This window comes from Eptatretus burgeri, chromosome 11, assembly GCF_056783735.1.
Source record: "Eptatretus burgeri isolate ZD-2024b chromosome 11, Ebu_testis_v1, whole genome shotgun sequence".
In the NCBI taxonomy this organism is placed as follows: Eukaryota; Metazoa; Chordata; class Myxini; order Myxiniformes; family Myxinidae; genus Eptatretus; species Eptatretus burgeri.
Genome location: NC_140971.1, coordinates 64728831 through 64746330, shown reverse-complemented (window position 1 = coordinate 64746330; position 17500 = coordinate 64728831). Strand labels below are relative to the sequence as shown.

Sequence of the window (17500 nt, the reverse complement as noted above, 5' to 3'; positions counted from 1 at the left end):
AGACAAACAGAGAGACAGAGACAGAGACAAACAGAGAGACAGAGACAGAGACAAACAGAGAGACAGAGACAGAGACAAACAGAGAGACAGAGACAGAGACAAACAGAGAGACAGAGACAGAGACAAACAGAGAGACAGAGACAGAGACAAACAGAGAGACAGAGACAGAGACAAACAGAGAGACAGAGACAGAGACAAACAGAGAGACAGAGACAGAGACAAACAGAGAGACAGAGACAGAGACAAACAGAGAGACAGAGACAGAGACAAACAGAGAGACAGAGACAGAGACAAACAGAGACAGAGACAGAGACAAACAGAGAGACAGAGACAGAGACAAACAGAGACACAGAGACAGAGACAAACAGAGAGACAGAGACAGAGACAAACAGAGAGACAGAGACAGAAACAAACAGAGAGACAGAGACAGAGACAAACAGAGAGACAGAGACAGAGACAAACAGAGAGACAGAGACAGAGACAAACAGAGAGACAGAGACAGAGACAAACAGAGAGACAGAGACAGAGACAAACAGAGAGACAGAGACAGAGACAAACAGAGAGACAGAGACAAACAGAGAGACAGAGACAAACAGAGAGACAGAGACAAACAGAGAGATAGAGACAGAGACAAACAGAGAGACAGAGACAGAGACAAACAGAGAGACAGAGACAGAGACAAACAGAGAGACAGAGACAGAGACAAACAGAGAGACAGAGACAGAGACAAACAGAGAGACAGAGACAGAGACAAACAGAGAGACAGAGACAGAGACAAACAGAGAGACAGAGACAGAGACAAACAGAGAGACAGAGACAGAGACAAACAGAGAGACAGAGACAGAGACAAACAGAGAGACAGAGACAGAGACAAACAGAGAGACAGAGACAGAGACAAACAGAGAGACAGAGACAGAGACAAACAGAGAGACAGAGACAGAGACAAACAGAGAGACAGAGACAGAGACAAACAGAGAGACAGAGACAGAGACAAACAGAGAGACAGAGACAGAGACAAACAGAGAGACAGAGACAGAGACAAACAGAGAGACAGAGACAAACAGAGAGACAGAGACAGAGACAAACAGAGAGACAGAGACAGAGACAAACAGAGAGACAGAGACAAACAGAGAGACAGAGACAAACAGAGAGACAGAGAGACAGACAGAGACAAACAGAGAGACAGAGACAGAGACAAACAGAGACAGAGACAGAGACAAACAGAGAGACAGAGACAGAGACAAACAGAGAGACAGAGACAGAGACAAACAGAGAGACAGAGACGCAGAAGAGGTAGAAGTAGAAGAAGTTGTCAGCTGGAAGAAGTGTTTTAACAAAGTCATGACAGTGTGGATGATGACAAACGTTCTGGTGCCAGTCTACTCGAGGTGAAAAACCCATAACCATTGAAAGGGTAAATGCTATGGTCATGGAGACACTCACAAATGAGGAAGATATTGTTGAAAAACTATTAGTATCGGCAGCTGGGAGTGAGGGCCCGGAAATAATACTCAAATCAGGCTCTGCGTTCCACTCCAGTCATATTCTTGTTACTACAACCCACAAGCTGGATGAGGGTTTTCCACATAAATGTAATAAAAGACAAGTTACGAGAATATTCTGGAAGTCACTGGAGAGGTTGTGCTTATAATAGAGTTCCACGAAGAAGGTTCCAGAAATATGTAATCCTCTCGGCTTTGGGATGACTACCTAACATGCTGTCACCTAGGGGAAAGACTTGTCACGTCAGGGGGAAGTCTCGAGGGAGTTGACCCAATAAGAATGGTAGTTGGTGCCTCGGGTGCCCAATCGGTCAAGTTTTCTCGGTGGGAGTTTCTCAAACATTCCCCTTTGGGGGGGCGGCGGGGGGGGGGTAATAAACCCAGGTGTCACATGGATTTTGTATATTTCCAGGAAGACAAGAGAGAATGTCAAGAAGGGATAATTTTGCTCCACTGCTGCTCGTGTTATGGAGACGACCGTTTTTAAAAATAAGCTCCCTTACAAGGTACTAGTTCAATTTCAATGCAGGAGGAGGCCATAAGTCTAATAAAGCCTGTGAAATGGTTGCCAACATATGGTTGTTTGTCCATGCGCTATCCTTTAAATGCTGAGCATCAAGCAAGGAAGCAGCATGTACCATTTTTAAAGTCTTTGGTAGGACTTAGCCGAGGTTGGATTTGAACTGCAGACCTCCTCAAATCAGAATGGATACTCTAACCCTAATAACACCAAGTTCCATGTGCTAGCAGTTCCATATCACAGACTTATAGTGCATTTTCTTACAAAGTCTCACATAAATATAGTAATATATGCACTATCGGTGTTGTAATGTTGCTGAGCACCGACTGAGAATGGTAGCGACGAACTGAAGTCATTATGCCTCCACGACGGAAGCATTGTGTTTTTGGGTTGTCCGACTGTCTGTCCATCTGTCCGTCCATGCTTCCGTGATAGGTTTTCGTTACCACAATAACTTAAGAACGGCTAAAGGGATCAAGTCAAACTTGGCACACTTATGTATAATGATGCACAGATTAACTGATTAGATTTTGGCATCAAGAGGTCAAAGGTTAAAGGGCAAATGTCCTGTTAAGTAAAAATTATGTTACCGAGCTAACTTTTGCTCGCTCGGTAACAGAATTTGTAAAAAACAAAAATTTCAAAGGAAAACACCTTTCCATCAAGAACCAGGAATTGGAAGCCAAGGATACTGCCACAAATGACAAGTTAAAGAATATGGTGAAGGATCAGCAGGAAGCTGAGAAAAAGATGGTGATGAGCCAAGCGATTCAGGAATCATTAAAGCAAAAAAAAAAAAGAAGCAATTGCGGAAAAGCAGCGCAGTGTACCGGGTGACTTGGACCAAGTAGAGCCGGATGACTTGGACCAAATAGAGCCAGCTGACTTGGACCAAATAGAGCCAGCTGTTATTGAAGCCCAAAATGCTGAGTTCCATTAAAAAAAAAAAATCAGCACCTGGTGGAGGTAAAATCTAAGGCAAATCCATCAGCTGTTGTATAGCTGGCCCTGGAATAAATCTGCCTGCTGCTGTTTGGTGAAGAGACAAATGATAGAAAGAAGATCTGACGAGTGATAATTTGAGATAATTTCATTTCTACTATTGTCAACGTTAATACCGAGGATATAAGTGACGCCACTCGAGACAAAGTGATGAAAAAAACTTTACGCTGAATCCAAGCTTCAATTATGAGATGGCAAACAGGGCCTCGCGAGCCTGTGGGCCAATGGTCAAATGATCAATTTCCCAACTCAGCTATGCAGATATGTTGAAATGTGTAGAGCCACTAGGGAATGAGCTCATGAAACTTGAGGGTGATCCACAGAGAAACCGAGCACATGCTGATGAGGATGAGCACATGGTGAGTGAGCTGGAAGCAACCATTGCATGTTACAAGGATGAGAATGCAGTGCTCATCTCACAGGCCCAAGCTATCAAGGCTGATCTCTCTGCAGTTGAGGCACAGGTGAATCACAGCAGAGCATTGCTAAAGAGCCTTGCAGCAGAGCAGGTGCACTGGGAGCAGTGTAGTGAATCTTTCAGAGGCCACATGTCCACTATTGCTTGAGACTCTCTTCTCTCTACTACATTTGTAGCCTATGCTGGCTTCTTTGACCAGAAAATATGTCATAATTTGTTTGCAACTTGGACACATCACCTGCAGCAAGCAAACATATCAGTGATGGGATTTTGACCGAACATGGAATAAGTATATATTTTTTTGATTCAAAGATGAACTGATTATATTTTGGCATCAAGAGGTCAAAGGTCAAAGGTCAGAGTGTGTCATGGGTTTTCATTACCATGATAACTTAGGAACGGTTGAAGGGAACGGATTCAAATTTGGTAGAAGTATGTATAATGATGTAAAGATAAAGGGATTCGATTATGGGGTCAAGAGGTCAAAGGTCAGAGGTCCTGTGAGGTTAAAAATAAGAATTCTGTTACTGTGCCGACTTGTGAAGTCGTGATGGGATTTTGACAAAACTTTTGTTATCGGTATATATTATGATGCAAAGATGAATTTATTAGATTTCGGCATAACAGGTCAAAGGTCAGAGGTCATGTCATACTTGAGAACAGCAGAAGGGGAATTAAATCGAACTTGGTACAAGTATGTATGATGATGTAAGAATGTGGGCAGAGTCATGTCGGTCGACGTTATGACGTCGAAGAGTGTCGTTCTAGTTTGATGGTTAAACCAACATTATTTTATCGATGCAGTTGTTGTTGGGTTAATGAAATTGTCAAGACTGATGGACGATTACAACTGACAGAAATCTGCAGACACTTATTTTTTTTTCTGGTTTTAAATTTTTATGGCCATCTTAAACTATATAACCAATTTCACTCCAGGTTTCATTCATCGATCATAGAACATTTTTGGTGCCACAACAACAATAATAATAATAATTCTGCTCTTGTTTTGGTGAAATGGCAATCGTGTTCTTCCTTGCTCATGTTTCCAGCTGTCTTTGAATGATCTGCACTTTTGGCAAATTTCACTCTCAATGATACGTTTTCATAATCACAACTTTGGAATTACCGAGAAATGTAAGTTTGATACACTGACAACTGGCTGGCAAGCGCAAACAGTCATGCTCCTTTAAAGCCATAAAACAACAATGCTTTCTTTCGTAAAAGCTAATGGAAGTAACACCAAATATTAGAGCTGAAATACGATGTACAGGGCCATCGAGCTGTCTCTTCTTGGTTAAAACTCTGTCGGTATGATTGACTTTAACCTGTCACTCTGGTGCACTGCCAGCACTCCCAACACTGTGCTGCATCTTGGAGCACATCGTCGACTTTGGGATGTCGGCTGTCTCTTCTGCATCTGTGTTGGGGATGCGAAAGATCAATGGCATCTCTCAAAGGATAGGCCCTTGTGTCATACCTCAGCCAAATCGCATACTTGGGGCTATCTGTGTAATCAGCATGGTTGGGGAGTTGAGGTGTAGAAAATCAGGTTTTTTTTTTGTATACCTTGTCGAGGCTCGTGTGAGAGCTAACACACAACGCACATCAAGGGGGCATGAGACAAGAGGGGCGGGAGTGGGAGGGACAAAACAGTGGGGAATAGACACATTAGGAGATCTGTGGAAGGGAGAGGGATGGGACGGGGAACATGGGGAAGAAAAGATGGACATTACAGGGACTTTCAGGAAGGAAAGCAGGGAATTTGAACAGGTCCCATAAACAGCTACGATGGATGTCCCACAAAAAAAAGGTTTGAAATTTGGGAGATTGCGCATGGGCTTTTTACAGAATCCCGATATTGTATCGTCCACAAAAATACAAGACCGGTTTGTACCAAAGTGAACTGAAAATACAGAGAACTAATGGAAAAAAAAAACATGAGGATTTTTTTTGGGATACGGTACGAATGACGACCTCGCGTGCCTTCACTTCTTTCTACAGTATTTCCTTGTACAGGATGCTCGAATGCTGATGTGGATTTGTTTTTTTATTGCAGAAAAGGGGGGAAAAAATAATACGTCGTTAAATGCAGAAACAAGCCTGGTGTTGGCTTCATGGTTAAGGTGGTTGGATTGGGACCTAAGGGTTCTGAGTTAACACCAGGTGGGGTTGACTCAGCCTGTCATCCTTCTGAAGTTTGGTCAAAATGAGTCCCAGTGTAATAACGATTTGGGTTTACCTGTGTTGAAGTGGTGACCCATCCAGGACTGTACTCCTTGCCAATGAAACTGCCTCTCAGCAGCCCGATGTGCCTTACAGCACGAAAGGAATGGTATTATGAGTTGTAGTATTAAATGCAGAATTTTTTTTTTAATTACATTATTTTCCCCAACAAAGTTGCACAGGAAGTGGAATTAACACTGTTCAAAGCATTCTAAATAAAACTCAGATGGAAGCCAACATAGTCAAGTGTTCCAGTGTAACAAAGCTGTATCCTCAAGTCCCTTATGAAGGTGAACGTATCACATTAGAATGATTTTCATCTCTTATGGACCGTTCAAAGAACATCAGGGTAGCACTGATCGGGGTTTCGAATGATGAAGACGTCAAAGCACATTTCCTGAAATGTGCCAGTTTGCCCACCTTGACTAGATTTGATGGCGTAATGGTTAGAAGATGAGCTCTGAGTTTGGGAGATCAGCGGTTCGAACTGGACACCGGCCGAATCATGCCAAAGACTTCGTTAAAATGGTATGTGCTGCTTCCTTGCTTGACACTCAGCATTTTAAAAGGATAGAGCATGGAAAAACAACCATAGATTGGCAACCATTGTGCAGACTTAATGGGCCTCATGGCCTCCACTTGGATTGAAGTTTCTCATAAGGGAATTCATATTTAAGACTTCGACACACATGGCATCGAGGGTCTGTCTGTCTGGTCAGAGTCAAGTGCGTGCCTGTGGCAGGGGAATATCTTGACATGTCAGTGAAGCTTCATCAACCTCTCTATGCATTTTGATTTTGTAGAATAATACGTCCATGTTGACCTCAAATGACTCTCGTTCTATACCAGCATCTATGTCATGTAAAATATTCCTCCAAATGTCAAAGCAAGTGATAACACACTATTTGAAATGTACCCACACTTGATGTGACTGTACATGGAGGCATATGTATTGTTGCGGACCTGGGGTCAGGAGTGAGGAAGACCACGAGGGGTGAGCTACCTCGGGTTCCCACCAGACTCTCCAGAATCGCAGGTCATCGCACATGAATAACTTCGTGAAGCGGCGGGTCGCTAATCGACCGTAAACGCCAATAACCCAACCACGTGATTTTGGGTCCTTGGTCTGATCCCATTTACCGAAAGGTCACAAGATTTAATTACTGGGGGATACGCTCTCAGTACGCACTTGCTCAAACCGGATCACCTTACCAGATCAGATACAGCCGAGCATAACTGCCAAGATCATACTGGCTAGGAAACAGATCGTTGGGGAGATAACGTCCCAGCGAGACTCGAGTGCGAACCATGCTGGACAAATGAAGGAAAAGACAAAAACTAGCTGGGAACATTTCTACACAAGCATTTATTTACAATCAAGCGAGGAAAAGGTTTGTGACACATTTAATTGGGTTTATTCGTTTGTACAGCAGGGAAAGCAAGGAATTTGTCGGATGTGGCAAAAGGCAAGCAATTTACAAAAGCAGACAGAGCAGACTTATCCCGTTATAACTTCTACAATCGTAACTTAAACTAGGACAGGCACCATCACAGGCACCATCACACACACACACACACACACACACACACACACACACACACACACACACACACACACACACACACACACACACACACACACACACACACACACACACACACACACACACACACGATTAGATATAGCCCAGAGAGAAAGAGAGCAGATGAGGATAAACAGCCTCCAAATACCCGACGCAGTTGATGGAACAACGCAGCCCAGTACGTTTAGGGAGAGGTAGGAGGGAGGAATACTGGTGGTGTCTAAGGTGTGGGAGTGGGAGGTATGGTGTCGTGCAATATTGGGGGATGCAGTGTCGTGCCAGAGGAAAATGGGATTGCGAGTCAGTAATGATGCTCTTTTGTCCATCCAAAGGAGACGGGATAGAGGGGTGGAGAGAGAGAGAGAGGAGAGAAGATGTGCAAGGCAAAAGATCCTTAACCTAGCCATGTATAGGTCTGTTTGTGTAGTGTGTACCTCCGTGTGACGCTCCACCTGAGCATTCCCACCTCGAGATGTTGGGTGTTATCTCCGGCTTGGTCACTTTGCCGGGGCTTGTGGCAACATGCGCTCTGCACTGGTCCATCTAGCTGTATGGGGGTGGCGATCGTTAACAGCCCAGCTGGGAGTCTCAGCAGTCGCCCCGGACCAGACCCTCAAGAAGAAGCACATCCTCACAATTGCACAACAGCGAGTGAAGAGCCAGCAAAGGGGAGGCAACAAAGAGCAGAGAGGAGCAGAGAAGAGAGCGAATGGCTCCGTGCTCCCCCTTTTATAAGCCCGGGCGAAGGGTGGAGTCATGACCCGGAAGTAATGCGCTGTTACCCGAATCCCGCTCCTCTATTGGGCTATAGCAGCCCTAGCCACCACACCCTGCCAGGCTCCGGAGCCAGAAACTGTCTCAGTCGCCCATCCGGTTCAACATGGTTCGGAGCTCCCGACTCAACATAGGATATGCTCCTCGAGCTGGCACCCTGGCCCTAAATGTGCTCCGAGTGCAGTCTAAATGCCAAATAGCAACGGACTTGCCACGCCACCAATGGGCCCCCTTTATGAGCCAAAATTCCTACCCGGGCCCCGTACTAAACTCCCGGATCGCCCTTCCCACAACACCTCCTCACCACCCCTCTCTTGCCATTGTCTGGCGACTGGACGAGGGACATATCAATTCTGCGTGCCCACCCGGGACATCCGGGACATCCTCTGTGAGATACGGTCGAGCAATTAATGTCTGTTGCTCGTCCCCACATCCCACAGTCCCGAGGACAGTCCAAGTCGTGCAGTACACCTTTGTATAGTGGCCAAATGTAGCGATGCAGTGGTACGAGGTGGTGCGGGAATATTTTCCCATGTGTGGGTGGCGTTTGTGGTAGAAGTGGTAAGGTTTGGTGAGCAAGGTGTGAAGTAAGTTTAGATGCCAGTTGGAAATTGGCGTGCAGATTTGAATGAAATAATGGCGGCGATGCCCGTGCGGTATAGTGTGAAGTGTTTAATGGAGGGAGTGTGGTGGTTCCAAGCCATAGGGGGCATCGTCGTGTGCTTATTATTCAATTGCATTTTGAATGGCGTGTGTGCTTGCTTGTTTTGTACCATGGCTAAAAGGAAAGGGTTGGGGTAGAAATCAGAATCGTAGATCTTCTTCTTCTACTTCTTTCGGCTGCTCCCGATAGGGGTCGCCACAGCGGATCATCCGTATGATCCGCATAGTGATTTGGCACATATTTTACACCGGATGCCCTTCCTGAGCAACCCTGGTCGCCTCTTACGACACAGGGATATGGTACACCTATTTTAACCGGGGTATACACCGGCCCAGTATTCTGGTACTCATTTTGCCGACCTCGGAAGGATGACAGGCTGAGTCAACCCCCTGGTGTATTAATTCAATGGCCCAACTTGAACTCAGGACCTTTTGGATCCCAAGCCGCTGCCCTAACCATTGCGCCAATACCAGGCTAAATCAGAATCGTAGATAGAGATAGTTAATAGATCTAACTTTGAGAAGCACGCAAAATATGTCGCCCCGTCAACCCACTGGACATGAGGGGAGGTCGAGCTGCACAAAGACTAATGGAATAACTGTCTAGGCATCACTGTATGTTGGGTGCCATTGCCTCAGAGGCATGTGGTTTTGTAGAACCACAACATATACATATATATATATATATATATATATATATATATATATATATATATATATATATATATATATATATATATATATATATTCTTGGTTTTCCTGTTTTCATCAATGAGAGCGAACATCCGAGAGTGAAGAGCAAATATATACTGTAGATGTGTGCGTGTGCGTGTGCGTGTGCGTGTATCCCATGTGCTGCAGAAAATACCTCGGAACTGTTTCACTGGATACCTAGCAAGTCCCCAAAGTGTATTCATAAATGATGCACACGTCACATCGATGTCTCTCTGCCTAATTTGTGACTCCTGAGATAGTAAGTCGCTTTGCTCAGCTGTGGCCAAAGTTACCCACGGAGCAATGTGCATATATTTTTCATGCAAAAGCTGCGAGACTAGTTTGTAACTTGTGCACACACAGAATGTCGAAATGCCGTTAGCTCTCCAATATAACCCAACAATTAATCTTGATCCTCCAGCCAAAGTCTTCTTTTTTTTTACCATAATAAGTTTTATGTTTGGTCAGAAAAACAAAATTTTTTTTTGATTTGTTACAAAGTAATGTCAGTCTTTGTCATATCATATGTTTGTGAGTTAAATTTTAAAACGATTACACAGTGGGCCTTGATACTGCGGTCACAATATCATACCCGCTTCCTCTTGAAAAAAAAAAAAATCATGACAGAATGCTCCACTGACTACGAAGTTCCATTCACCGATTAAAAACAGCGCAAAGTTTCTTCGAAACCCGAAAGCAAACCGATGCATGCTATACATCGAGAAAATGTAAAACATCAGTGTGAAGGGCAAATGACTTGGCTGTGTTTGACATTAATGCGTTAGTTTGTTTGGAATGATGACATGTCAAGCCCCATGGTGCGATCACGTTATTTGTGTTGTGCCACTGGTGTATGCAGTTTGTACCAAGACTTGCTATGCTGGGCCACAGGCGGATCGATGTGGGCTATAATACTAGGAGCCACCCATCTGCAGGAAAAGGGGTCTATACTCACCTGGTGCTGTAAACAGCCCGTACTTTGTAGAGTTTTGTCCCAACGATGGTCTTTAAATCACCGCTTGTATTGGACTTTCCGGCAGAGTTCATGATGTGTTTCATGACGTCATAACCTGTGAAATAATTAGAAATATATATTCTCTGTGATGAACAGTTAGTTGATATGAACATAAAAACGTCAACTTTCCTTTGTACAGCATTTGTCTACATGTACTGCATATTGTAGACAATTTAATGGGCGAATCTTATGAAATTTTCCACAATCATTGCCATCGAGAGCTGACAGTATGCTGCCACATGATTACAAGATTGGCCCTCAATGTGAAAAAAATATGTGATTACCTTATTCTATAGAGCTACAATGCATATGCAAGTATTTCTTTTGCATTGGCTAAGTATCACAGGTAACGTGGTTGGTCCAATTGTATTGTGTACAAATGGTTGAACAAATGAATCTCATGATTGAGGAGCATTGGAAAAAAATGTTCTTGTCAAGACAACGTAGCTCTCCTTATTTGTCAAATTTGATCCCATTAAACCACAATTTCTCTCTTTATCAGTGTGTGTGTGTGTGTGTGTGTGTGTGTGTGTGTGTGTGTGTGTGTGTGTGTGTGTGTGTGTGTGTGTGTATGCATATCACAGACTGCATGGACCCACTGTTTGGTGAGGGTCTTTGCTGAAAGGATCAAAACCTCCATGAAGAACGGAGTCCAAGGTGTTGTGGAATTTGCAAAACGGACAACATCCTTTAAATCTTAATACAATACATGAGGAACAGCAAGCTGTTATTGTTCAACAAATGAATCATGATTGAGGAACAGAATGGTAGAAAACAAGTAAAACATACCCATCAGAGATGGGGAATCCCCTGCCATTGACAAAGGTCATACATATTCCAGATCATGAGGGAGGTGAATTGGAAACAAGACACCAATAAGAAAACAAGCAGTCATAGACTGGTACTTACGAAATTGTCAACTTGACCTCTGACCTTGTCTAATAAAAGCTGTCTCTAGAGAAGGTAGCGACGCAAACCATAAGTTTATACGATGATTCTGTACCAAACCATCAAAAATGGAATGTTTGACCTCACTGTGACCTTGACCTTTGACCAAAATCTAATCAGCACGAGCAATCATCCTCCTGAATCACTTGGTGTAATTTGACATTGGTATCTTCTTCCGTTCGAGTTATCGTGCCTACAAACAAACACACAAACACACACACACACAAACAAACAAACACACAAACAGAGGACGGAAGTCATCAATATACTTACGAAATCTTTAGATTTCGTAAGTAAACATTAGAGCCTATATCGCGATAACGTCGTTTTTTTCAACATGGCTGCCTGGCGGCCAGATTGGATGTCCGAGCGGGCCGAAACCATGTTGGAAAAAGTTCCCCAGGGGTGAGGAACGTAGTAACCAAAAATAATTGAAATCAAATAATCGGTTTTCCATTTATTACAAAAAACATGTTTTTCAAGATGGCCGCCCCAGTCGGCCATCTTGGATCCGGCCATGCCCAAAATCAATAGGGTCCTTCCTTTTCAGGTGGTACATGTGTGACCCAAATTTCAAATCGATATGGTGAACAGTTTATGAGTTATCACACTCAAGCTATAAATGTTGACGCCCAGCCAGCCAGACGGATGGAGGGACGACCCGGGTGACGACAATATCCCTCTTCCTCCACGTGGCGGGGGATAAAAAGACAGGGTTTCTCTTTTAATCTGGCCTGCCCTTACCTCTCGCTCCAGTAGCACTGACTTTTCCAGCAATTCCTCCATCCTTTCCTCCAGATGTTCCTCTCCTCTTTTTATCTTCCGTTCTAGGCTTTCTCATTCCTGATTGCCTGTTCTCACCTCTTCCTTCAGTTGTTCCAATTCCAAATTGTGTTCGCATTCTCTTTCTTCCAACTTTTTTTTCCCATTCTTCTTCCATGTGCTTTCTATCACTGGAGTGACCAATTCGCTCCTCCTCCATTCTCTTTCTCATCTCGCTCGTCCCTTGTTCCCACTTATGGATCCTCAATTCTATTTCCCCCACTTTTCCCTGTCTTGACTTCTCCAATAGTTCTTTCTTAAATTGTTTTACTTCGAGCTCGTGTTTCTGTTTTTCTTTTTTGAGCTCGGTCCTCCATTCTTCCTTCAATTCTTTCCAAAGCCCGCCAACGTCCAGCGTAGGCGCGCTTGACCTCACCTGCCATGCCCACGTGGTTTGAAACGGTTGTTGGGAGCACTCGCCTCGTGTCACGCCATTCGCCGCGCCATAAATGGCCACTCGCTCCGTGCTGCGCTGAGGTTCGATCGCGCCGCCATTATGCGACTCAGTTTGCTGATAAAGTCCATGCTCAGAATATTGGGTTGAGCTTCCCCACGGATTGTAATTACAAGTAGTACCATCCTGCGCCATGGATCCTACATTACTACACATATACATTTCTACCCCCGGCACTCGCTCGCCTTGAAACGCCATCTTATTTCACGTAAGAGATTAATTTGGCTGGCTCGTAATTTGGAGGGAATCGGGGGTCGCTCCTCTCATCCCTGAACCGATTCCCGTGAATTTAGCTTGGAGATGGGAGAGTTTGTTTCCCGCTCGCTGACACCAGTGTTGCGAGGAGGGGGATGAGTTCGTATCCCACTCCTGACACCAGTGTTGCGAATTCGTGCCCGCCGGCGTGCGATCGGCCACGTAACTTGAATCGCGACACGTCGCCCACCGGACGGACAATTCAGTCATGACCCTCCGGGAACTACCGCCCGGAGCCAGTCACGGGTGGGGGTTTAACCTCACCACGATCATGCCAATTGTCCACCCGCGCAGGATAGGGTTGCTCGCCAAATTCGACCTACCTAAGTATCTGCGCGAGTGGTCGACCGGGCGATCGTACCTCGCCGCAGGTCGACTTCGGACACGAACTGCTTAAGCGGCTCGTTCCGTGCAGCAGGGATAACCGAGCGGAGTTATCGTCGACCTCAACGGTTAGGATTATTTACCGGGCATTTTAGACCCACTATCAATCCCTTACGTGATGCATGATGGAGATTCAATAAAAGGAAGGAGACGAAGCAAAGCGGGAAAACAGTTCACACCATGCACTTTATTTACACACACACAGACAAGCACGTATATACAGCCATACAGTCATGCAACAAAAGCAAATGTAATAGAAAGAGTTACACCGAATAAAAGGGGCAATGTACAGGCACATAAACTTAAGCAGTTCTACTTATTGGACACAGCGCCACAGCATGCATTCAACCCAAAAGAAATAAAGCCACCCTCATAGGCAAGGAGGCAGACAGGTCCGTAGACCAAATGTACGTGGATCCTGGAGGATATGCCAGGTCCACGAGACCGGGAAGGTCTTACCCGCGTCCTCGTGACGCGATGGTGGGCAAGCCGCAATGTTCACGCAGCTGCGCCCCGACTCCGTGGCCCTGGCGTGGTCGGCGCGAGCGGTTTTGTTGGCACCATGTGTAGGGGAGGAACGGGGCTCCGCCTGGCACTATCTCAGCGCGGATGGGGGGGAAATTGCTGATGCTCAGGGAGAGGGGAATGGCTGGCTGGCTTGGACCCCGCGACGAGACGAGCGACCCCCACACTGCAACCTCGTTGCCAACCGCCGTCTTCCCTTGACTTGAACTTGAACTCGACCAGCCGCCCGCAACCGAACCGCGCGAACTCCAACTCCCTCCAACTTCTCTGCAACTCCCCGCACTCAACTCCTTTGCAACTCCTCTCGAGTCGCCTTGCGCTCGCATCTTTATAGGCCTCAGAAGGAGCCTATATGCAAATATACGGATCAAAACGCGATTGGAGGCGGGGCCACGCCACCCTCTGTTCAGCCATTGGTCGGGCAAAAAGGGGGCGTGAAGCATTCCTGATCCGCTTTTCGGGGCGAAAGGAACGCATTCACAGCGGGTTCAGAGACGGGGCTACACTACCCGATGCTCAGTCATTGGGCGGATGAGAAGGGGGTGTGAAGCATTCCTGATCCGCTTTTCGAAGCGAAAGGAACGCATTCACAGCCCATGGCACGGCGTGTGGTAGAAAGGCAGAGGTGGTGGGAGTTTGGTTGTTGGCGGGCATCGTTTGAGAATGGTGGTGAAGCAATGTTTGCGGGATGGAGTTGTGGAGGTAAAGAGGCGAAGGTGGTGGCGTTTGAGTTGTTGGTGGGTGTCGTTTGAGAATGGCGGTGAAGCGATGTTTGCAGGATGGAGTTGTGGAGGTAAAGAGGCGAAGGTGGTGGTGTTTGAGTTGTTGGGGGATTAATGGTCGAAAATAACAACAGAGAAAGAAAAAATGGCTAACTCAAAGCGTTGCAGCCTGGATGAATCACACATATTCCCTCGATACAACAGGTTTGGGCTAACTACACATGAACTTACCGAGATATCTCACCTGAGGACTCTTTATGGTGTAATGCAAATTTCCACAACCGTAACAATATATTTTTTAAAACTATATATATATATATATATATATATATATATATATATATATATATATATATATATATATATATATATATATATATGTAAAATCTATATTTAACAAAGTTGGAATAAACTCCTGCATGGGGCTGGTGTGAAAAAATTCTGAGTCAACTCAGGACTCAAACCCAAGGACGTCATTGCTCATGCGACAACAGTCCACCGAGCTATCGAGTCTTTAAAACATCCTCAGAAATTTCTCAAACCGTGGAGTGAGTGATGCCATATACACATCGGTGTGCATTGTAAAATAAAACGTCGGTATGTGTTGCATTTGTGGAATCGTTTTGTTGAGAAGATTTTTGAAATGTCACACACAAAATTGAATTGAAGACGGACATCAAATGTCGCTTCTTTTCCTGAAAACCATATTCTAACGAAAGGTCCGTGAGAGTAGCATGAGATTTTAAGGGGTAAAGTTACCTCGACTCCTTTCACCTTCTGTCCGTTCGGTAAGCGGTTCAGGGAGCAGCGGACATGTTGTGTCTGCAGGTGGACACAAAAAAAAAAGTGAGATGTAGCAATTAAAGAGAAGAAAGAAGAATCACTCGACTCCATTTGAGGCATCGATTCCGGCGGAACTCGACGGTTAAGTATGGGTTTGTTTGTGGCGGAAATGATAATAACCTGCGGTGTGCGCACTGGCCGTGCACGTCACAAACAAGAGCACAGCAGCTCCGATCGAGCAGCACCACCAACAGCTGCAAGCGCTGCAACTTACGGGGCGCATCCTGCGCAGCTGTTGCGCACTTTCCCCTGCACAACAATTAAAGAGCAATCGGTCGAAAAAATAATAATAATAATAATAATAATAATAATAATAATAATAATAATAATAATAATAATAATAATCGATAACATCCTTGTGGAATGACAGTCATAAACAATTAAACAGTTTATAATGACATTTTGTGATTTTACATCCAACCGTCCCAGATGGCACATCTTGGGTGAAATCACCGCTCGTGGGACGGTCTTCGCCAAATGACGTCGCTTTTGGAAGTTTTTACAGATTACCTGCAAAACCGTCGTTATTTTTTTTTTTTTGCTTTTGCGACACGTGACCCCGAGGTCTTGAGAAGAGGATCCAAGAATTGGAGAGAGGAGGGTCGTGTGTCCGGGTGTCGAGGAGATCTTGTGCTTTGAACGGTGCGTCGTGCGTACCTTGATGCGTGGGAACCGTACGTAGTCCGGGGCTCTTTAATGGAGTCACGGCTGTGCGAGCAAGCCGACTCGGATCTGGGGGTCCACGGTAAAGGCGATGTGCGGTGGCAAAGGATCACCAGCCTTACGAAGGCACGAATGGCGATTCCTCCTCCTCCCTGTCCGTTTCCTTACCACCACCCCCCTCCTCAACCCCCACCCTTCCTCGACCCCCACCCCCATTCCTCCTCCCCTACCCTACAGTCACCTTCGGGGCTAAACAGCCGTACCGATATCGGAGAAAGGATGATCACTAAACCACCACCACGACCGGTAATTATAGCTTGTTTCACGCCTTTTGGAAATGTGTTCAGTGTAAGAAATCGGTGGTCAAGGCGCGACGAGCGTCCCCCGGCTCACACAGGGGTCTTCAACATCGCAAGAGCTGAGCTGAGCTGGGGTGGGGGTGGGTGACTGATCGGACCAAGCGCACTTATTTTTGGACCATGAAAAAAGTTTTCACGGAACTGTAAACTCGACCCAGAAGTTCCTGCAAGATCGCCCCAAGTCACAGCGACGAATTGCGCTTTTCCCATCGCACGTGGTGTCCCCATGATGGGTGTTCTCCCTGCGCCGAGCGTCCTCGAGCAAAGTTTGCAATTTCACACCTTTGGATTTGGAAGTTATTTTGGAATTTCCGATTTGGAATTTGGAAGTTATTGAATCACCGTCGAGGACGTAATTGGTGAACCGTTCCTTGCTTCCTCGACGTGTTATAAAAGGACGTTAGGGGGAGATGATCTTCTTCTTATTCTTCTTCTTATTCTTCTTCTTATTCTTCTTCTTATTCTTCTTCTTATTCTTCTTCTTATTCTTCTTATTATTCTTCTTCTTATTATTCTTCTTCTTCTTCTTATTATTCTTCTTCTTATTATTCTTCTTCTTCTTCTTCTTCTTATTATTATTCTTCTTATTATTATTCTTCTTATTATTATTCTTCTTATTATTCTTCTTCTTATTATTCTTCTTATTATTCTTCTTATTCTTATTATTCTTCTTCTTATTATTCTTATTATTCTTATTATTCTTATTATTATTATTCTTATTCTTCTTCGCTGCCGGGCAGCTATCATTTTGTTCGAGCACGCCTGTGCCGCTGATGCTGTGCCTCATTTCGCCGACCTCAGAAGGATGACGAGCTGAGGAGACCCCCACCTGGTGTTAATTCAGCGGAAAACAAGGCTCAAACTCAAGACCCGAAAATCCACAAGGCAACCACCCTAGCCACTCTAACCACGAAGCTAACACCAAGCTTACGGTGGAGGTAACAAAGGACGATGCGCGAGGTGGTGTACGAACCCGATGGGGATGAGCGGAACACGTTGTTGTTCGCGAAGAGTCGTGCGCCCCTCTCGGCAGGTGCATCGCGGTGAGTCCTGGCAATTCGGAGCAACAGTGGGATTCAGGTCCGGGATTCGCTGGTTCCGATTGATGCGC

At 45.2% G+C, this 17500-nt stretch overlaps 1 protein-coding gene across 5 annotated transcripts in view; it reads right to left on the bottom strand.

Moving 5' to 3' along the window:
• The window catches only part of LOC147017243 (uncharacterized), a 230878-nt gene extending 214702 nt beyond the window's left edge, over positions 1–16176 (bottom strand). For 4 of the 5 annotated variants that reach the window (XM_085846694.1, XM_085846698.1, XM_085846696.1 and 1 more), the window contains exons 1-4: positions 16025–16176; positions 15488–15616; positions 15284–15346; positions 10355–10469 (exon numbers count right to left, since the gene is read on the bottom strand). In XM_085846694.1, the coding sequence (XP_085702820.1) occupies positions 10355–10469; positions 15284–15346; positions 15488–15590 (281 nt within the window). In that variant the 5' untranslated portion in view covers positions 15591–15616; positions 16025–16176. The remainder of the gene's footprint in view (positions 1–10354; positions 10470–15283; positions 15347–15487; positions 15617–16024) is intronic. The other variant, XM_085846695.1, reaches the window with a different exon arrangement.
• Between the last annotated feature and the right edge of the window lie 1324 nt (positions 16177–17500).